General features: G+C 43.3%; 1 protein-coding gene across 4 annotated transcripts in view; it reads right to left on the bottom strand.

Moving 5' to 3' along the window:
- Window positions 1-22,781, bottom strand: part of PFDN1 (prefoldin subunit 1) — a 74,614-nt gene that overhangs the window by 30,845 nt on the left and 20,988 nt on the right. For all 4 annotated transcript variants that reach the window (XM_053251062.1, XM_053251061.1, XM_053251059.1 and 1 more), the window contains exon 3: window positions 4,421-4,505. In XM_053251062.1, coding sequence (XP_053107037.1) covers window positions 4,421-4,505 — 85 coding nt within the window. The remainder of the gene's footprint in view (window positions 1-4,420; window positions 4,506-22,781) is intronic.

The following is a 22,781-nucleotide window of genomic DNA, read 5'->3' as shown; positions in this document are numbered from 1 at the left end:
GGTCAGGATGAGGACTGTTGGAGCCCCATAGAGCGGGCCGTGTTACGAAGTTTCTTCACTTTCTGAAGGGTATCATCCGTCTTTTCTCCAAATAAGGATGAACCATCAAAGGGAAGATCTTCCACTCTGGATCTAGCGTCGGGTGTCAGTCCGGAAGATCTGAGCCAGGCGTGGCGGTGAAGAGCGACTGAGAATGCCATCTCCTTAGAGGCGCCTCCTGGTAGGCATAAAAATAGTCCGCCTCATCCTCAACCTGAGGGGCGTAGCACTCATCGAGGGCTGCCTTAAGTTTTCGATTAGACCATCGACAGGGCTGTTCCGGTGGAAGAGCCTCGGGTTCAGAATCCCGCTCGGATTCGTAAACGGGATCGTGGGGACTAGATGCATAAGCCACCTCAGCATCTAGAATAGTCTCCGTCTGGAGCGTACGGGATCGGTGACTAGTATCGTACATCGATCTATGCTTTTTCTTGGGGGACTCCGCCAGAGCATGACGGGCCTTCTTTCTCTTTCTCTTCTTGGCTGGTTGGACAGAGTGTGGTTCAATGAGTGCCGCTGTCGAGATCGACACTGCCACAGAATTCTTCGGTACCGAGGTCGAAGCCTGAGCCACGGGATCAACCGGTACATTGGCCTCTGGTGTGTTCACCGAGATCCCTGGTGGGGAGGAAACAGGGGCCAAAGGAAAAGAGCTTGAAGAGGCCTGCATAGTAGGCGGTTTGTCTGAGCCCAAACACTTGAAGGCTTGTTCCCGAAGCCAAGAACGAAGACGCGATGCTCGATTCTTGCGTGCCTGTTTGGTAAAGGCCACACAGTGCGGGCAAGAACCAACCTTACGGGCCTCGCCCAAACAAAAAAGGCAAAGTTTGTGGCCGGCGGTCGAGGGGATCTTAGATCTGCAGTGACTACACTGCTTAAAGTTTGTAGTCTTGGCCATAGGCCGGTGAAGGACCAAGGAAACCGTAGCACGCTGGGCCCAAGGACCACGACGGAATGGCAAAAATCCAAGGAAACTTTGAAGGTGGGGCGGGGGTGGTTTACTGGGGATGAAATAAAAATGCTAATGAAGAGGAATACTAAACAAAATATAGGGTAAAAACCGGCAAGGGTAGATACTTAACAGCACGATCTAGCAAGGAGTGCTCAACGATGTGTCTTCTATCGCGGACGAAGAAAGACTGAAGAGGGAAGCCCGTGCAGCCGCCTATATACCGTGGGGGTGGGGTTACCGCCAAAAAAGTTAGAACTAAAGCTCCGATGTGGTCTCTGCGCAGGCACAAAGCCCATTCGTGTAAAGCACAGAGACCACGTTGAAGAACCTCAAAACCAGTGGGAAAAGAGAAGAAACCAGGCAAAAGCCACAGCAAGCAAGTTGCTGCAGAGCAGTCTCCAAAGCTGCTGCTCATGCAGCAGTTAGAAAAGAACTGATTGGAAAGGAGCTCACTCCACATCTCTAGATGGGCACCTTCACAGGAACATAGTAGCTGCCTTATAAGTCAAATGGACCATTAGCTCAGAATTGTCCGCACTGACTTACAGCAGCTTTCCAGAGTTTCACACAGGAATCTTTCCCTACTGTATTTACCCGTATCCAAGATGAGGTCCCCCCCCCCCCAAGTTTTGAGTTTAGAAGGGAGCGCCTTAAATGTGCACACCAGGAATCCGTGCTGGGGCAGCAGGCTATGATCAAGAGAACAGGAGTCACATGAGTTGCTCTGAGCGGTGGTGGCTGCAGCCCCTCAGAGCCAGTGCTCCTCCTTGCCATTCCCCTGCGTCCTGGAGAGTGTGCACAAATGCCTGGAAGCCCCTTCCTCCTGCCAGAGCACATGTTCTTCTCAGGCGCTGTTAGCTACCTCAGAGGGAGAAGGACTGTGCCTCTTAGATTTGCGTAAACATGGTGCTTGCAGATGCCACAGCCGGAATCTCTGGATGCAAGCATATGCTCTACCACTGAGCTATGGCCCCATCCTGTAGCTAGGACCTTCCCTTTCTGAGAGGGAGGTCAGCAGCAGTATTATTATTATTATTATTAATAATAATAATAATTCGATTTCCACACCGCCTTTCCAAAGATGGCTCAGGGCGGTTTACACAGAGAAATAATAAATAAATAAGAAGTTTTACTGCACAGGCACAGATCCCATCAGTGTGACTGCACAGAGACTACGAAGAAGAAAAGTAGTTATGATTTTAATGTATGTTTTACAGTTGCAAGCTGTCTTGAAGGCCTCTAAGGGCCAAAGGGCAGATCATGAATTTGAATTCAACAACCAACAAAAACAAAGAAGGCATGTTCAGCCATTTTTCACAGTAGCTTGATATCCAGTACTTCTTGCACTACCAACACTAGGAATATCTCCGAAGAAGTGCCACTGTTCCAACAGCAGATTTTAACAATGATAGCCACTTTGGTCTGATCTCACAATTTTACATACAATTAAAATTGAGGAGATATCAACTGAGCCACCATTCCAACCCAGCCTCCATAAGGCTTAACAGAATGGCGGAAGAAATCCTCTAATATTTAACAGCATAGTAAATGGTGTCACTTCGGACAACAGTAACATCAGCATAACAAAAGAACTGAAGCTTTTCTCAGGAGTACTGACCCTGAACTCCAATGCCAACTGTCCTAGCAATGAGGTCACCATGACCACCATCGCTGAGAAATGACAGCTGTTATTCCCAAATGCATTTTTGAAAGAGGAGCAAATATAGCTGTAACATGTCTACCATTTTTCCTCTAGGGCATCTGACCTGCACTGGCCGCCAAGGCTGTCCTTAGCTGCCGAGTCAAGCAGACTTTGTCTTCATTAAATCTGACCTGACATTTAGCCCCAAATGTTATTAAAATATTAGCTTGCTTCAAACATCATTAGCACAGTTGTTCCTGAACATATCTATTGCCTACTTTCCATTTTAAAAAAAAAAGTTAAAAATAGATGTTCAAAGACTAGGAAATTGCAGATCTTCAGTAGGAGCCTTTTTTAAAATATTACACCAAGAACATATTCGCCATGCCAACAGCTTTGTCAAGGAGATGTTAAGGTGGCACATATCCCTCATTTGGAAATGACCTGTGATTGTCAAATCCTTAGTGGCAAGCCTTCTTTAGCAATTACTTGAAAGAGAGGGGCTTGGTATGTCTGCCATTTTGCATCCCTGGTACTGCACTGGCTGAAATGCCCACCCATTCCAAGGCCTGATGACAGACGACTGCAACACTATAGCTGGAGGAGAATGCAGATACTGCAAGTTTGGCCCTTGGCAATGAAGAGTTAGTAATCTTCACCTGATCAATTATAGGACTTGCAAATGAATATAATCAGTCTTCTGTTCATAATTTATAGTTGCCAACAGTAACTAGGAGGAGAAAAATGAGCAAGGGTTCTCTGCTTGTAGCTTGATTTGGGAGCCTGCCGTGTCCTTCACAACCATTTTCTTAACCCATTCCTGGTCCTTTCTGAACCTGGGGTGGCAGGACTGACCCTCAATGATGGGGAACAATTGTAGATCCCCACTTAGTGCCCCCTTGAGAAAACAGCTTTGGCTCCTGCCCCCATGATGGCTGCTATACACCTCCCATGTGTGAGCTTCTCTTTCCTTCTCTGAGCAACATGTTGGCATAGGGCAGACACTTCCTTCGCCAGGCCTTCGTCTCAGGCATGTGATACAAGTGGCAATGTCCTTTGAGTGCTTCCCTTTCCCAGGATAAGAGGGCGTATGAAAGCACAGCAGCATTTTGCTGGTTAGGGCACAGCCTGAAGTGTGTGGGAAAGCAAGCCTGAGGGACACTGGTGGCTGGCAAATTTTGTTGTTCAGGCTCCCTCATCCTGGGTGGGGCAACTGCAGGCTGCTGGCAGCATACTGCATAGGCAATATGGTGGGGGGGGCATATAGTGCAGGCTTCAAACAAGACGACTTCCTTAGATACTATGGCCAGGACAGCTGGTAGACGGAGAGAGAAAGAAGCAAATTCTAGTAAAAGACCTACAGGCAGTAGAGAAATTCTGCTCTTCAACAGAAGAAGAACCAAAGGGACCAGGACGAACCTCCTTTTCATGGAGGATATCACGTAGTCACCTTGCCTCTTGTTGGAAGAAGAGCTGACCCTTTGTTGCTTGGTCTTCTATCCTACTATCTGAGAACACTGCCATTCTAGGAACATAAAGGTAAAGTGTGCCGTCAAGTCGATTTTGACTCCTGGCACCCACAGAACCCTGTGGTTTTCTTTGGTAGAATACAGGAGGGGTTTACCATTGCCTCCTCCCACGCAGTATGAGATGATGCCTTTTGGCATCTTCCTAGATCGCTGCTGCCCAATACAGTACCAGTAGGGATTCAAACCGGCAACCTTCTGCTTGTTAGTCAAACATTTCCCCACTGCACCACTTAAGGTGACTCTCTACCCCAAGCTTACCTCCAATTCCTTAATTTTCTCTTCTGCTATTTTCTTTTTTTCTAGGAGCTGGTTGTGAATTACTCCTTTGGACTGAAGAATAAACCTGCAAAGTGGGGTGAGGGGGAGGGAGAAGAAAATATGTTGGCTTATTATGTATGTAAATAATCAAACTATTGACAAGGAACACACTGGATTCTGCATCAAGAAGCTAAAAAAGGCAGACTTGTTTTCAGTCTACAGCGTTAATTCAGGATGAGCTGCCAACCTTGCCTAGTTTACTGATGCCTAGCTGGACAAGGCTTCTGAGTAATCAATACACGGCTGGGAATGCTGGGCCTCTCCACCCTGACCCTGCTCAGCATGGGCTATGATCAGGCAAAAGCAACCATCAAACAGCACATTACAGACATTGAGCACCAAACTGATCTCAGCAGAGTCCCAAAGTTTTATATCAGTGACGGGCTTAGATATTCTGCTTCTCCTGCAGCATATCTCAATCAACTGGAGGCCTCAAACCACAGAAGGGCATTCACCTTGGCTCGCTGCCATGGCCTCACCTCAGCAGTGCTAGAAGGCCGCTATAGAAGGATCCCATTTGCAGACCATCTATGCCCCTATGGCTCAGGGCAGATTGCAACTATTGAGCATGTCCTCCTATACTGCTCGTTCGATAGAGACATTTGTGCCTCTCTCATTCTTCCACTGTTAAGCAAGTTTCTAGGACATCCAAGACAGTTCTACAGTTCCCTGATACTCTCTGACCTTAAGCCTACCATAACATATAGCGTTGCCAGATACTGTGCGGCTGCGATTGGCATCTACCGGCGGATGATGGGCTCTGAGCCTTTTTAGCCCTGATTTGATTCTGTAATTGTTCACGCCTTTTACTCCTTTTATTGGTCTTAACGTTCAATATAATTTTTACTCTGACTTTTTAAGCTCTATTATATTATGGGGTTTTTTAACTCTACTATTTTATGACCCTTTTAATGTCTTTTATACATTTTTATGACTTTTAAACATAGTAATAGTATTATTATTATATGCATTTACATTTTTAGTATTTTAGTACTTTTAGCTCTTTTAGCATTCACATTTTTAATACTCTCCTACATTCTAAGTACTATTCGTCCTTTTAATGTTAATAGGCATCATCACATATGTACAGTGAGGGAAATAAGTATTTGATCCCCTACTGATTTTGTCCGTTTGCCCTCTGACACAGAAATGACCAGGCTATAATTGGAATGGTAGGTTTATTGTAGCTGTGAGAGACAGAATAACAGCAAACAAACCCTCAAAAGCCCAGTGCCCAAAAGTCAGCGATGGATTTGCATTGTAGTGAGGGAAATAAGTATTCGATCCCTTCACAAAAGATGTCTTAGTACTTGGTGGCAAAACCCTTGTTGGCAATCACAGAGGTCAGACGTTTCTTGTAGTTGGCCACCAGGTTTGCACACAACCCAGGAGGGATGTTGTCCCACTCCTCTTTGCAGATCCTCTCCAAGTCAGAAAGGTTTCGAGGCTGATGTTTGGCAACCCGAACCTTCAGCTCCCTCCACAGATTTTCTATGGGATTAAGGTCTGGAGACTGGCTGGGCCACTCCAGGACCTTCATGTGCTTCTTCTTGAGCCACTCCTTTGTTGCCTTGGCTGTGTGTTTTGGGTCATTGTCATGCTGGAATACCCATCCACGACCCATTCTCAATGCCCTGGCTGAGGGAAGGAGGTGCTCACCCAAGATCTGATGGTACATGGTCCCGTCCATCGTCCCTTCGATGTGGTGAAGGTGTCCTGTCCCCTTAGCAGAAAAACACCCCCAAAGCATAATGTGTCCACCTCCATGTTTGACGGTGGGGATGGTGTTCTTGGGCTCATAGGCAGCATTCCTCCTCCTCCACACACGGCGAGTTGAGTTGATGCCAAAGAGCTCGATTTTGGTCTCATCTGACCACAACACTTTCGCCCAGTTCTCCTCTGGATCATTCAGATGTGCATTGGCAAACTGCAGACGGGCCTGTACATGTGCTGCCTTGAGCAGGGGGACCTTGCGGGCACTGCAAGATTTCAGTCCTTCACGGCGTAGTGTGTTACCAATTGTTTTCTTGGTGACTATGGTTCCAGCTGCCCTGAGATCATTGACAAGTTCCCCCCATGTAGTTCTGGGCTGCTTTGTCACCGTTCTCATGATCATTGCAACTCCACGAGGTGAGATCTTGCATGGAGCCCCAGACCGAGGGAGATTGACAGTTGTTTTGTGTTTCTTCCATTTGCGAGTTATCGTGCCAACTGTAGTCACCTTCTCACCAAGCTGCTTGGCAATAGTCTTGTAGCCCAGTCCAGCCTTGTGCAGTTCTACAACCTTGTCCCTGACATCCTTCGACAGCTCTTTGGTCTTGGGCATGGTGGTGAGTTTGGAAGCTGAGTGATTGCTTGCTTCTATGGACAGGTGTCTTTTATACAGGTACTGTAACAAGCTGGGATTAGGAGCACTCCCTTACAGAGGGTGTTCCTCATCTCAGCTCGTTACCTGCATATAGTGAAAAGACACCTGGGAGCCTGAAATCTTGCTGGTTGATAGGGGATCAAATACTTATTTCCCTCACTACAATGCAAATCCATCGCTGACTTTTGGGCACTGGGCTTTTGAGGGTTTGTTTGTTGTTATTCTGTCTCTCACAGCTACAATAAACCTACCATTCCAATTATAGCCTGGTCATTTCTGTGTCAGAGGGCAAACGGACAAAATCAGCAGGGGATCAAATACTTATTTCCCTCACTGTAACTACCTTCCATTTCCACGTTTATTTACCCGTATTCTCTAATTTGTATTTTTATGCTGGTCTATGACTGTAATAAAGGATGGTGATGAGGGCTAGGAATGGGGCGGCATTTATCTGTAAAGACTGTCCTACTACAGAGACCCAGAGCTAATTTGTCCCATATAACTGGCCAAATGTTGGGTGCTTTTTAGATGTATGAGAAATTCTGCGGGTGCACTCCTTTATTCACAGCAGTGCATCACACCCCTCTCTTATACTAGCTAATGCAATGGAATGGCCTGGCCCCACCAACCTGAACACCTTGCTCTTGCCAGGGCACTGTAATGTTCTCTATCTTAAACCCTCTCTTGTCATTTGCAAGCCCATGAGAAACTGTCTCTCCCTATTCCTAACAAAAGTGTCCTCATAATCAGATGAACTATTTAAAAAACAACAACCCCAAATTAGGCTGCCAGAATTCCACACCCTTCAAGCGGCTGACATGAATAACCTGAATCAAAGGGGCACAGCCACTCCCAGTAGGGATGAGCATGAAATGCAATTCCCATTTCACAGCACATTCCGCTTTAACATGGAGGAGAGCAGGTCCATACCTACTCCTCCACTGCTCACCACCATTTCCTTAATGGCAGCGCCCCACCCCCAGCTATCACTGTGAGGCACTCTCCCCCAGCTGCCCCTGCATGACACCTGCATACACATGGTCACCATGCATGTGCGGAGGCAGCCGGAGGAGAGTGCCACCAGTGTGCAATGACAGCGGGGGAGGGATGCGATTAAGGCAGTGGCAGCAAGCAGAGGAGGAGCAGGTAACAACAACAACAACTAGCTGGCCCAGGTGCGCCTCTAGTTCTCCCTTGTGCTCAGCCCCCCTCCCTTGTTCTCGGCCCCTCATTCTCAGCCCTCACCCCTACTCTTTCTTCTCTCTGGCCGGCCACCTGGTCAGCCGCTTTTTCTGGCTGCCATCCACTTTCTCCCCCCGCCCGCTGATGCTTCCCCCCCCACTGGGGAGGCTATTTCATAAACAGGGGTGCAACCACTGAAAAGGCCCTCTCCCTGGTAGCCACCAGCCTCACCTCATTTGGCAGGGGCACCCGGAGGATGGCCTCTGAAGAAGATCTTAAGGTACAAGTAGAGACATACGGGGCAAGGCACTCTCTCAAGTAACCTGGTCCCAAGCCATTTAGAGCTTTAAAGGTTAAAACCAGCACTTTGAATGGACCTGCTCTCCTCCATGTTAAAGGGGATGTATAATCTCTCCATGTTAAAAGGATGTCCTGCGATTCGGTGTCTGAATCACATTTTGTGCACATCCCTAACTCATCCAGACCTTTGGCACAATGGTGCAAAGTCAGCAGAAAATATGGAAGGAGAGTTCTGCTTGTGCAAAGATCCTTTGCATCAGTGCAACTCTCCTTCCATTCACAGAAGAATTCTCTATCAACAGCATACTGCTGTGCCCAAGGCCTGGATGCCATCCACTGTGGTCTGTTGCATCCTGGCTCATCACTCTCTCAGTCGTTATACTACAGTAGCCCTATGTTACAAAATTTGCCTGTATTTGCTGCTGTAAAATAAATGGCAGCTAAGATCCCAGAAAATTCTCAGTGGCCAACAGCTTAAAATGAGCAGTATGGATCCACCCCTACTGCTACAGGCTCACAATGAAGCACCAGCGGTCTTTCACTTTTGTGCAAGAGTACAAATACCTTGAGTAGCATCCTGGCACTCTGGAAATGCTAGTTAGATCAAAAACATGTTGCTGATGGTCAGGCAACGTGTTTCTGATGTAACTAGAGCTTCTGGGGTGCAGCCATACCACTTGAAGTATATGCCGTCTTTTGCAAAAAAACAACAACCCACCAGCGCTTCACAGCAAGCCCACAGCAGCACAGGTGGATCAGCGCCATCTGTGTTACACTGCGCCAAAGGTTGGCCTGTGTGTTTATTTAAAAAATATCCATCCTACTTTATGATTAAAATACATTAAAATGTTGGCAAACATTTCATAAAACAATAAGAAACAACCATAAGCACTACTGTACAAACATTAAAAAGCAACAGCAGCAGCAAATGTCCTATTCACTATAAGCCTAGCCACATGAAGCACACCTTAGCTTGACACCTAGCGCTCAATAAACTAGGTGCCAAGGGGGCAGCCCTGGGGAAAGCATTCTGAAGCTAAGGCGCCAATACAGAGAAGGCCCTCTCTGCTCACCACCCACCTAACCTCTGACAGTGTGAATACTGTGAAAAGGGTATCACCTTTAAAGTTAAACCTGACCCATTTTTTACTGAGCAAAAATATACATTGGAATGTTTTAATGCTCTCAAATGCATAACTTCTCATTTACAGACAAACATACAACTCCTAGGATAGTGAATAGCAACTGTCTCACACCTGACACTATATTTGCATTAGCTTTCACTTGGGGTGGGGGTGGTCTATAGCTCTAACATATTACATTACTTAAGTAAACAGAAATAGCGACCCAGCTTCCAAATGGGGCTTTTTGCATTGCTAGACACTTAACTACATGGTAGATTTATACATTGTTCATACTTCAATCCCTTTAAAAAATATGGTAGAACACCTCTAAAATAGCATTTGAGAAAGTACAGCATTGGCAAATGAAGGGAAGGGTTGGCATTTAAAGGTTATAAATCCTTAGATTAAAAAACCTCATTGTAACGGACATCACTTTCCTCTTTCCATTTCCTGGGAAGCACAAATAGAGGTCCAAAACCCACCCTCAAAACAAAAACAAACAAAAACCCAGCACAGAACTCTGGTAAAGGTTTTGGGGACATATGATAACAAGGCCCTCTTTCCATTTCCTGGGAAAGCGGAACTTGAGGTTAAAAAAAAAAACCCTCAAAACTTTTTTTTTTAAAAACCCTAGCACAAAACTCTGGTAGAAGTTTTAGGGAGATATGACAATATGGATATATTTATTTTTCAGAGCATTTCCTTAGAACCCCAATTTGAGATGTCTGTTACAGCCTTAAACAAAGCGGCACAAACCCAGCACAAAACTTTGGTTGAGGCTTTGGAGAAGTTTGACAATGTTCATCTGGGGTGGGTAGGGTCAGAGGGAAATGCAGCTGAAGCAGGTTCCACCAGAGGAGCTCTAATCTGCTGAACAGGCATCCTTAGTTAACCCTCATCTGGAGTCATGATTTTTTACAAAATCAGCAAAACTTACTACTCCAAAGTAGTCCCATTGGATACTCCACCAACTTTTTCAGGCCACAGAACCCACAATAATTTAACATTATATTGCAGGGGAGTGCAATGGTGACCACCACATCCCAAGCATGGCACCCTGTGTGACTGCATGACTCACTGAGAATGTGAGTTCTCAGCTAAGAAAAACGAACATTTCAAACCCATACTAATTAGGATCCATACTCCAACATCTCAGTTGTCAGCATTTCAGCTGAAAAGATACATTGCAACTGACCTGAAGGCAATCTGGGAGCTGGTCAAGTGCATTCTACAGGCCAGTCACCCACAACCATCACATCTTTTGCTTGGTTTCTTGTCAGCTGTCCTGGGCACAGACAATACCAACGTCTTCTGTCTATCCAAGCCAAACACAGATGGCAGTGCTTCCCTTTGTGAATGTGGTTGCGTCTCTGGGGCTATGTCTGGCTTCTTGTATCTCATAGTGCCTACACTGGTCAAGCCCTTGCTCAGGAGAGCCTCTGCTAGCTTATACACTGGGGTGGGGGGGGAGATATTCCTCACCACAATTCTGTGAGGGCAGGCTCAGATGAACATGGCCCTACACACACAATAACATCAAGTCTGTGGCAAGAACACACCTGCCCTGATGTCATTGGTAGAAGCACTGATGGACAGTGGGACATCCTTTAATTGCATAAGAGGGATGCTTATCCCAATCATCCCTCTACATATGCTTCAACAAGTGGCCCCAAGTGTTAATCCATGGCTGTAAATATTGCTGCACAACTTGCAGGCCTACTTGTCTTTGTTGTAGTCTTCCAGCTTGCTTCCCAAAGTAAATATTCCTTGTCAGTGGGTAGGATGTTTTTGCATCACAGCACCATCATATTTTCAGACCATTCTTCTTTGGCTTGCTTGGTGTGTGTTGCCAGAAGGGACAGCACCTCAAAAACCTAACAGCTGCTCATCAACTGCTAGTCAGACCCAGAAATGTAGCTGTACTGTAGCTCCTGCACAAACAAGGTCCAGATACCCATAATGGTTGCCAGCTTGGCAATCACTCTTCTCTCCATGAAGTTTTGTCATCGGATCTTAAATTACTTATGATGTCCTCAAATAATCTCAGCTGCATCATGGCACAGCACTTCATGATTGGCATGAAACACACAGCCAGGACTAGCAGGTCAAAATACAGATTCAGTCCTTTGAGATCAGGGTGCTTTCACCGGAAGCTGCTACCAACTGAGTCAGACTGAAGGTCCATCTAAAGCAACACCGTCTACTCTGACTGGCAGTGACTCTCCAGGAGTTCAGGCAATTTTTTGATTCCTCCCTCAGGGTTCATAATGGTCCCAGCCCCTCTGTCTTGGTCTCAGGATTGAAGAGGAGGGAGTTGCTTCACTCACTGCCTGATCATGTAGAACTAAACTTCTCTTGGTCTGGCCTCTCAGTGGAGAACCCAGACCCCTCTTCATCACTGTGCAGTGGGCAAGTGATAAGACTGGTTGTAAACCACCATTTCTGCTTCTCATGTAATCCATTATCTCAGTGTCTTCACTGGCAGGTGAGAGAGATTCAACAGACTGTTCAATGCCAAACATCTCACCTCTACATCTTACTTTCTCCACCTGGAACCAAGCTCCAACCCCGACCCCTTATGGGCTGTATTCCACCAGGAGAAATGGAGGAAGACCAGAGATATACTGTGGATGGTTGATCCACTGATGCCAGGCTTACTGAAGCTGACTGCTGTGGTTGCTGCTGCTGGCTAAAATCCCTACTTCTGAGAGGTCAGATGCTTCTGAATGCTTTACTGGTTCCAAAAATTAGGTATGACACCATGAGAGAGCTGGTTTCATTTGCCCTAACTCAGGAGTAGTGCCTCAGGCTAGTTAAGAGATACTATCATCATCAGGAGAAACAAAACTGAAGTTTCCAAAGAGAAATAGTTCTTCCTCATCCCAATTGATTTCTGATGGGAATGGGATAGAAAACACCCCACCATAGGGAGCCCATTCATTTTGGGGTAGTTTTCTACCTTGTGTCATATTTTTATTATTAACATAAATATCATAACTGGTGAGGGGCCATACTTGTGGAAAAAGTGTGTTCCAGAGGGCAGGTAAGAGTTTAGCAAAACGAGTGGGAGTGCAATAGTTTGCTTGTTTACGTACCTTTACACAGTAGGGGGTGGAAGTCCACTCCAAGATCCAGATGAGGGTTAAATGAGAATTAAATGGCCAGTTTAAAATTGGAAATTTGAAATCCCATGACTTTATGAATACATAATTTAAATTTTTAATGTAAAAATGCATAACATATTTTCAATAAACCTGCTAAACCCTGCTAACTTGGAAAAGAGGCACCTTTTAACATGGTGATTCTCTTTTATTTAGTAGGGGGAGAGTAACTGGCCCTATCCACCCCCAGCACAGTACCTCCAGTGACTGCTGCTGGTATCTATCCTATGTTTCTTTTTAGATTGTGAGCCCTTAGGGGATAGGGATCCATTTTATTTATTTATTATTTCTCTGTGTAAACCGCCCTAAGCCATTTTTGGAAGGGTGGTATAGAAACTGAATGAATGAATAAATGAATGAATGAATGAATGAATAAAGCCATACTATATATAGGCACGCTATATTTAATTTTTGAGATGACATGTTTTGGGTTGACACAAGAACAGTTGCAAATTGCTGCTGCTGCTTTCTTGTTTTAAACTGCCACTGTTTAATCATTTGTTGTCTTATTGCTGTTTTATTACTTATTTGATTGTATTTAATTTTGTATACCACTCTTGTACCATTTTGATGCAGGATGATCATATATGGGGGGAGGGGTTAAAGCTGAAAACAGAACTCCATACAAGTATTTTCTGGATGCTGTTAATCAAAAAGGTTTTTACAAGTCTGAATGAAATACTTTACTACTATCATTGATCAGTATATATACAAACAGATGATACTGCATTCAGATAAGAAGTAAATCATACAGAATCCACCAATATAGAAGTCTTATATAACAACATCTAAAAAGAAAGACTAGAGGTTAGCTGTTGATGGATCTTAACAGCAGCTGCACAAAATTTGGCAACCTTGTAGGTAGTAGAGGGTTTCTTATCTGCCAGGAGGAGTATGGTGTAAAATTCAGCAGTCCGGCCAGGAAAGCGTGATAGCAAGGGAGAAATAAGACTGCACCAGCTATCATTATAAAAAGGACAAAACAGCAGCACATGGTGGACAGGTTCAACCTCACCTGAGCCACAGGGGCATAACTGACTGACCAGTGGGGTTTTCAAAAACCTTCCCAATAAGAACGCTGGTGGTAAGGCATCGTATCTTGCTCTAAGGAAAACCCTGTGATGGCTTGGTAAAGAGAGGGACAATAGATAGCTAGTAGGTTCCTGGTTGAAGTCACCAAGGCACCCTCTTATGGTCTCTGGGATGGAGCTTAAATGGTTCTGATGTTCAATGTCCAAGACCCTCTGTTTGAGGATCTCCTTGGCCTGACTGTCATCTAATAATGACAAATGTTCAGCAGAGAGGCCGAGTGATGACAATTTACCCATCAGTGCTTGTGTCCAGGTGGACTGAAACCTATCAGCCAACATAAGAGGGATCAATCCCAGAGGGGGGGAAATGTATCCCAAAACAATATTAAAATCCATGCTTTTGTTTCCACCACCTGGAAGCCTGCTTCCAACCTCAACGCTGCACTGAAGATACATCAAAGTGCCCTGAATACAGCTCTAAGAAACTTAGATTGGATTATCTCCAGCAGCCTGTAGTTAGGGTAGGGGCCCAGTTGTGAGCCATACAAAAACTGGGCCAATGATTTAGCACTAGCAGCAAATAACTTTAGTGCTACAGGGATGACTTCTCTACCTTTGGAGCGAAAACATCTTAACTTTGCTGAAGCACTTCTTTGTGCCTGTTAGGCAATGTAGTCCACATGGGCCTTCCATGACCCTGTGGCATGAAAAACCACACCCATATATTTAAAACTATTGACCTGCTCTATACGATAGCCTTCTCTATGCCAGTTAAATCTTTTAGGCCTCTTGGCAAAGACCATCACTCTGGATTTCTGGAAGTTAATTACCAAGTTGTTGTCCTTGCAGTAAGTGGCCAAGAGCCTAAGTGCTCTCCTAAGGCCCACAGGAGTTCATGAGATGATAGCAGCAGCAGCAGCATCTGCATACAGCAGGATTGGGATAGCTACGCGCAAAATAGTTGGGGAATGTAGTGCTGGATCGGAGAGATTATTAGCTAGGGTATTTATGTAAAGACTAAACAGGGAGAGTGCCAAAATGCACCTTTGTTAAACTCCTTTACTAGCAATTATTAAATGTGAAAGTGAGCCTTGAGGATTACATCTCACTCTTACACTGGTATTATCGTAGAGCTTCTGAATAAGAAAGAATAAGCGCCTATCGATATTAGTGTGTCTGAGTTTTTCCCAGAGGCTTATCCTCGAGATTGAATCAAAGGCTGCTTTGAAATCTACAAAGGCCACATACAAGGAAGACTTAGGTTTGTTGCTATATTTCTCAATCAGATGGTGTAATACCAAGGCATGGTCCATGGTTTTATAAGTGTATGGTTGATTAACAAACAGAAATATAATGCACAAGACATTTCGACACCCAGCTTCTTCAGTTGCTCTGATGTTATATGAAATGTACAGCAGCTACAGTAACAGTTACAGAATGACCGCATTGTGCTGTCTTCAAGGCTGGGGCCTCCTGGGGCTAGTGCTCTGAGTGCATGGATCCAAAGGTTCTCTTGTATATAACAAACAAGTTGTTCTAGTAAGAACTAATCAGCCTACTTTCCTTTCACTGTTTCTACAACTGGACTAAATCTGGTACAAGTCGAGGTCCACATGTTAGATCTCTTGCGCCTCAAATGTTCATGTGTCCACCATCTTGGATCGGGGTGAATGTCATCATTACAAACTGCACCACTGAGGTGTCCCTCTGTGTCACTCACTACAACTGTACCTGATTTGGTTCAAATCAGTTAGACAGTCTACAAGTTAGCCCATTTGTGCCTCAAACATTCACATGCCCACCGTTTTGGATTGGGGTAGATGACATCATCACTTACTACGCCACTGAGGTGTCCCTATGTGTCCCTACAGCTGCAGCAAATTTGGTTCAAATCAGTTAATCGGTTCACATGTTAGCCCACTTGCGCCTCAAAAGTTTACACATCTGTCATCTTGGATTGGGGTGGATGACATGAGGTGTCCCAACGTATCCCTACAACTGTACCCAATTTGGTTCATATTGGTCCAGATGTTGTGAAGTTGATGGGGGGGGTGTCACACAGACGAACACACACAGAATGCCAGGTAATCTCAGAAGCCTACTGGAAAGTAGGCTAAAAAAAATGACTGATGACAAAGATAGATGAAATCAAATTTTAGCTGAACATTTCAGCTTCCACCTTCATAAGCAAGATGGTGGTGTGTTTTTTTAAAGGTTGTGTGAGCACATGCAGCTCACAAGGTAGCAGTTAGGAATACTGTATTAGCAGAATTCCAGGGCAGATGACAAGAAAAGGATGATGGACAGGTGTTGCAAATGGATGTAACATGGTTTTATGTATTGTGGGCCTTGATGCTTTTATGGTCTATTTTTCTGCAATAGACATAATGATGAGAATGATCTCTGTGACAACTGCTAGGGGAAGTTACTAGCTGTCAGTGGCAAAGACAACAATGTGCAGTGAATATTGCATTTTATGTACAGCACAGCACACCTTCAAGTACAAATAATTTTTGTTCAATATAAAGGACTAAACACTAGGGATTTAATATCCCATTTATCACTGGCGGGAAGCCACAATAAACTTCTAATAACCACCTGCACGACGCAATGGAAATTACAAAAGCTAACAAACAGTTTCACTAACATACACAAAGGAATTACTAGTAACATTCCGTTCATGAAAGTTCTGTGTAAAGAGGGACAAGGATGCAGGGGGTTACCAAGGAAGAAGAAACCAATTCACATGTTAAAATGACCATTACATTTAATATGAGGACACTGTTTTATTGAGAAGTGAGCACAAAACGGAAACTCTCTTGAGTTTTTATGAATGTGTCTTACACACTAGTTCCCCAAAATGGTATTTTTGGTACAGGGGAAGAAAACCTATCATGACGACATGAAGATTTCACATTCTTCACACTATCAAATGTTCAAAGCTGGTCACTAATATCCCTTTGAACATGTTTTCTTCTAACAACAAAAAACTCATTTTTGTCACTCTGGGAAAGAGTGAAGTAAATATCCAAATAATTAGTTAACATGACTAATAGTCCTACTAAAATTAGTGGGACTTACATTAGTCATGCCTAACTTGTCTCATGATTTCAGATGTACTTAATCATAGTTAAGAATTAACTTAGTGCCTTCTCACTTGTGACGATGGCAAACATCAAGAAATCAGTTCCCCTGAGCAAATCAGTTCCTCTGAGAAATGTTCTCACAGAAGGCTGTTTTAGGGGAAATGCAAAATGCACAACACACTGACAAAAGCAAGGGTGCTGAAATAAGAAATCTGAATGAGTATATAACTAAAGCTACCAGTGTGCCTGTGAACATCTCATTTGCCAGATCATGCATTCCTGATGTCAAATAATTTTCTATTTTACAATAAGCTATGAATAAATGGATGACATCACTGAGCATTGTGAGCAGTGCAGTACTCACTATCATCCAATGTTGCCTCTTTCTCGCTCCTCTTTCTTTGTATGTCACATATATTAGATCATGAGGAATATTGTGAATATATAATATTTATAATATTTATTTATATAATACATTTATATAATACTTATATTTATAATAATATTTGAACTCCTGGCCCTTATAAGGGCGAACCGAGGCACAGCTGCCTAAGGTTACAGTTGTCACCCGTTCGTTTGGTGGCGACCCAGGACCAGGCCTTCTCGGCGGCTGCCCCAGGGCTTTGGCATATGCTCCCTGCTGAAATAAGAGCATCTCCTTCTCTGTTTGTTTTCAGGAGGAACCTCAAGACTCTCTTGTTTTTGCAGGCTTTTAATTAGAATTAATTTTAACAATTTGTTTTAATAATTGTTTTATGCTGCTGTTTTTGTTTTATGCTACTGTTTTAATTGTTTCGTGTATTTTAATCTCTGCTGATTTTTAAATATTATTTTAAATTTTGTACACCGCCTAAAGATATATATATATCAGGCGGTATAAAAATATGGTAAATAAATAGTGGTGGATTCTGCAGCCTTATTAGTAAGCTCCCACAAAAGCGACTGCCCTCCTCCAAAATTTCTTTGCTTGCTTGGGGAGGACTTCTTTTTCCTTAACCTTTTCCTCTGTAGCTACCATGCTCTTATGATATATAAATACTGTCATTTATACTGATCCAAAGGATAGTATTAGTATACTATACTAATAATATGCTGTACTAGTATAATAGTATATATTGGTGTATCTACAACCCCTATTGCATTGCATGGGAAACAAAGTACTATGCACTTATGATGCTAGATGCCAGGAGACCCCACAAAATGCTGTCATAATCATGTAATCACTCCTTCAGTCTATAGATGTTTAGACCAGAACCTGTTGCCTTTATTTCTTGTTGAAAAGAAGCATAAAGGCTTAACACACAGTAAGGTTGTTCTCACTAACAATACCTGGGCGAGGGGCAAGGAGGCAGTGTTCAACCAGTTTTCCCCTCAGACAATGGCTTAGCTTGTCTTCGGAGCACAAGCCCCATGCCCACATGATCCACGTGGATCTCCAGAGGCCAGGACAACATGTCCCGGCCTCTGGAGAAGTGTCACCTTTGGTTCTTCATTGTGAGGTGGCAGAAAGTTGATCTCCTGCTGAGATCTCTTAATGTGGTTCCTTGCACAGGTCTGTGGATGCAGTGGGGTTGGGCAATCTTCAATGCCCGATTAATTAAGCTTGTTCAACATGAAATCTGCAAAGAGCTAATAGTTAAATAACCAGTTCCTTATTAACTAACTACTAAAACCATGCTATTTCAATTAAGATTTGTAAAGAAGTTGGTTAATCCTTGGGATATTCTTTATCCCCCAAACCATTTATAGAGATATTGAGAAGAGCGAGCACTTGTTCCATTAAAAATCTAGAAAAGATATTGTACAGGATAACCTTGTTATTCATGGTTCCGTGTATCCACAGGGTGTCTGAGACACCCATTTCGAATATCCTTGGATACGGAAGGATTAAAACCCACATATCTGCGGTTTCTAGAAGGCTGGAAGTGACCGCAGAGGTCACTTCTAGTCATCATTGTCTCTAAAACAGTCCAGAAAGAGATTCTAAATGGAGGAGCCATTTTGTGGCTCATTTCTCAAAAAACTGGACTTTCCCCCATGATTTTCAAGGGCAATTACTCATTTTGGAGGCATTCCTGGACATATGCAGACCCACACAGAGCATGCCACAGTAAGTTTTGTAGTCGTGTTTTGCTGTTTTATCTCAGTTTTCCCTCCACCCTGGAATCTAACCCCACTTTTCCTATTGCTGTAATGCCTCATTACTCACAGTTCTGTTACTCGTGGTAGTAGGTGAGGAACAGAACCCCTGTGAGTAATGAAGTTCTCCTGTATGGTCTGTTCAGCTTCTATGCTCCTTTCCCACAAGACATGGAAAGAACAGGTTTATATCTATATATAGACATAAAGAATGATTATATTATCACATTTTGTGATAATATTATCACAAATAATAATAATGTTATTTTGTGATAACATTATCACAATTCTAGCACAAAAAGTGCATATTACTTTCAGTTTCCTATGCAATGTAATGAAATGAAATGTTATAGGGGTTGTTAATACAGCAATATACATATTAGTATAAATTGCAATATTAATATTAAATATATTAATATTAATATTAAACAATATTACAAGGGGGGTGGACAAAACACCACTTAATCTCATTAATGTGACATGGCACATGGAACTGCAGAACACTGAACACAAAGTTTTAGTGTTTGTTTGTTTGCTTCTTAAATGGGTTATGATCCAACCCAGTTCCTTCTGAGGGTAAACTGTCTCCCCAGCAGCCAAGTGGTACCAAATTGCCTTTCCCCCCTCAGTCTAGAACAAGGCAAGAAATTTATTTTATTTTAAAAATGTATACCCACCTTTCTTTCAAAAGACACTCAACACAGCTTTCAACAACAAAAGTTTTTTAAAACATAATAAAGCACAATTAAAAAGTGCTGGACAAAAAAAAGTGGAGAACAACAAAAGCGGGCATCAAATAAATTCAGGGCATGCTAACCAGAAAGGGGTGGTGGTGGTGGTCCTAGCCAGTGATCTAAAACCTTCCCCAAAGGGGGCCAGTTGAGCCTCCCAGAGCAGGGAGTTACAGAGGGCAGAGGTAGTCACTGAGAAAGATCTTTCTTGCATGGCCACCAATACGCTTGGGAGGGAGGAGGTACACGCAAGAGGGCCTTTCAAGATGTTCTCATGGGGTGGTCAGACTCCTGCAGAAGATGGTGGCACCTTGGGTCCAAGCCATTTAGGGTTTTAAAGGTTGAAAGCAGCACCTTAAATCATGCCCAGAAACAAAATGGTAGCTAGCATAGCACAAAAGAACTAGAATGCGCTCTGAGGGCCTCGCAGAAGTCAAAACTCTCTTCTCTGCATTCTGGACCAGCTGAAATTTCTGAAGAATCTTCAAGCGCAGCCCAGCATACAACATGTAACTGTAACTGAACTAAGATGTAATTTGAATTCAGACTGTAATCGAATTAAGGGTAATTTCTGACCTCATTTAAACTAAAAAAAGAAGATGGCAACTGGCACTAACCAGCCATCAGGAACATGGTTAAAGCCACCACTGAGAAAAATTGGTTTTAAAACCCCCATACCACTCACCAAAGAAAATTCCAGGTAGCCAATGGCAATGGGGCAAGTGGTCAGGGACAAGACTGGTATTATACCTCTACACCAGGGTTGCTCAACTTTGTCCCTCCTCCAAGATGTTGGCCTACAATTCCCATAATCCCCGACTACTGGCCACTGCATCTGGGGATTATGCGAGTTGTAGTCCAAAAACAATTGGAGGGCCGGAGTTGAGCAGCCCTGCTCTAGACTAAGGAATTATTTTCTCACATAATAAATTGATCATTCTTGTATGTGTGGGCAACCTTACAGCTCTCTTGTTTTTCTAATCACATACATATACACTCCCATTATTAACTGTTGAATACCCATGCAAAGCTTTAAAAAAAAAAAAACCATTAGAGAACACAGGGGAAATGAGGCCTATTTCCTGCAAAGATCCAATATAATACTTTACCTTACTAAATACACTATTGCTAACTAAAATGTTAGTTCAAACAATCTTTTGCTGCTAATGAATGTAGCAGAAAACTCATACTTATTTTGTGAGGTATCACTTTCCTATAGCACAGAAGAACAGCATAAATTTCATCAGGAACCCAGAGTTTGTTATGGGCTGCAAAAGCCACTATCAGTATATAACAGATACCACACGAATGTTAAATGCTTTTAAATGTTAAATGCTTTAAAAAGCACCCATCCCCCAGCAACAATGTTCCTAAGCAGCCTAGTATGACTTAGTGAACAAAGGTAAATATAATAGGGCTGCAATCCAATACACACTTACATGGGAGTGAATCCAATTCAACATAGCAAAATTGGATTTACAGCCCAAACTGATATAACTCCTACAGACTTGCAGCCTAATCAGATGTGAATATGCACAGAACTGGACTTCTAGTCTAATAAAAGTTAAAAGAATTCTGGAAGCTGTATGATAGATAATAGCCTCAGTCCAGCAAAACAAGGTGCATTGAAACCCAACATCCTATCACCTACACAAAGCCCATGAAAACAGTCATAGGATGTCCCTTCTGTATGCCAATCTGGGACCACTACTACCACTATTTATATACTGCTTTTTCACTTCTAACACATATCCTCAAAAACAGCATTTAACAAAGCAAGTGTCAGATAAATACTAGAGGATGTGCATTGGCCAGTTGGTGCAGTTATGAGAACCAGTATGCGAACCAGTTCGGTTTGAGTGCGTATGCAAACCAGTTCAGTTTGAGTGGTTCAATCGTGGTGCGAACCAGTTTGGTTGAACTGATCGGCTGGACCGGTCAGTTCAACAAACCAGTTTGAAGAGGTTTATGATCGAACCACTTGAACTGGCCCAGTTCAAGGCAGTCCAGTTCATGCTCAAACCAGATCTACACATCCCTAATCACCACTATTTATTTTCACATGCTTCCAGTGGCTACTGCGTTTCCCCAACTGGGAACAAGGCCACACAATTCAGTTCCTAACTTTATATTACAAAGGCTGATTCACATGATCACTTGGGTCCAGGTATATGAAAGTGAGAACAAGTACCCTGAAGATGACAGAGAAAAATGTTGATAGCAAACTATCGCTAAACTGCCTAGTCTTCGAAGCAGCTTCTTGTGCATTACACTGTTCCCTTAATGGCTCTACTCCTGCCCCACTTCTTCACCATAATACCACCTATACACAATACCATAATAATATAAATAAATAATAATAGTAAGCCACCCATCCCTCTTCAGTCTTAGGAAACTTGACAGGGCTAATGCTATTTCTCCCACAATAGTTATTTTGGGCTTCATACAAGGAAAGCCAGCGACACACAGTAGGGGATGATGAATTGGTGCATACAGTAAGCATCCAGTATCTGTTGCTCAGAAGATAGTCCAGGCTCTTGGCATCTTGCCAGTACATTTTAATTCAGTTAGTTCATATTCTTTTGAGAGGTTTGTTATGTAGCCCGATACACTCACACACCAATGTCTAGTTTTGCTGCTTAAGCTATTTGTGAACTGACATCAACATATTAATTTGAGAACTATGATGCAAGTTTAAAATGCAAATGCTCCGTCTGAATACTTTAGGATGTTTCCCTTCACAGCATTTCAGCATGCAGATAATTAACAGAACTTGCCAGAATTTACAAAATACTTATAATCCACACAGTATATATAAATCTAGGGTTACTTCTTGACTTGAGATGACAAAAATAAAATGAAAACTTCCTGGGTTTAACTATTCATTCAAAATAAGCCAATTCTATGTCATTAGGTGTAGCAGAGGCAGACCACATGACTTGGTGGTAGAATTCCAGTGAAGTCATAAGGACATGTTGCTTGGGTGCTAGAGCCCAACCCCACCACCTACACTTTTGCTCCATGAAAGTCACTATATAGCACCATTCTGCAGCTGGTAAGAGCCAGGAAAATGAAAATTTGCATATTTATACTTCTGCATCCATTAGTAAGGTGCCGGGGCGGGAAGGGGGGATCCAAAACTACATAATTCTGAAATACAAGAACACTCCCCCACATTT

Source organism: Hemicordylus capensis, chromosome 4 (genome assembly GCF_027244095.1).
Source record: "Hemicordylus capensis ecotype Gifberg chromosome 4, rHemCap1.1.pri, whole genome shotgun sequence".
NCBI classification, from domain to species: Eukaryota; Metazoa; Chordata; class Lepidosauria; order Squamata; family Cordylidae; genus Hemicordylus; species Hemicordylus capensis.
The sequence above is the reverse complement of the archived record's forward strand: the minus strand, read 5'-3'. Positions and strand labels throughout refer to the sequence as shown.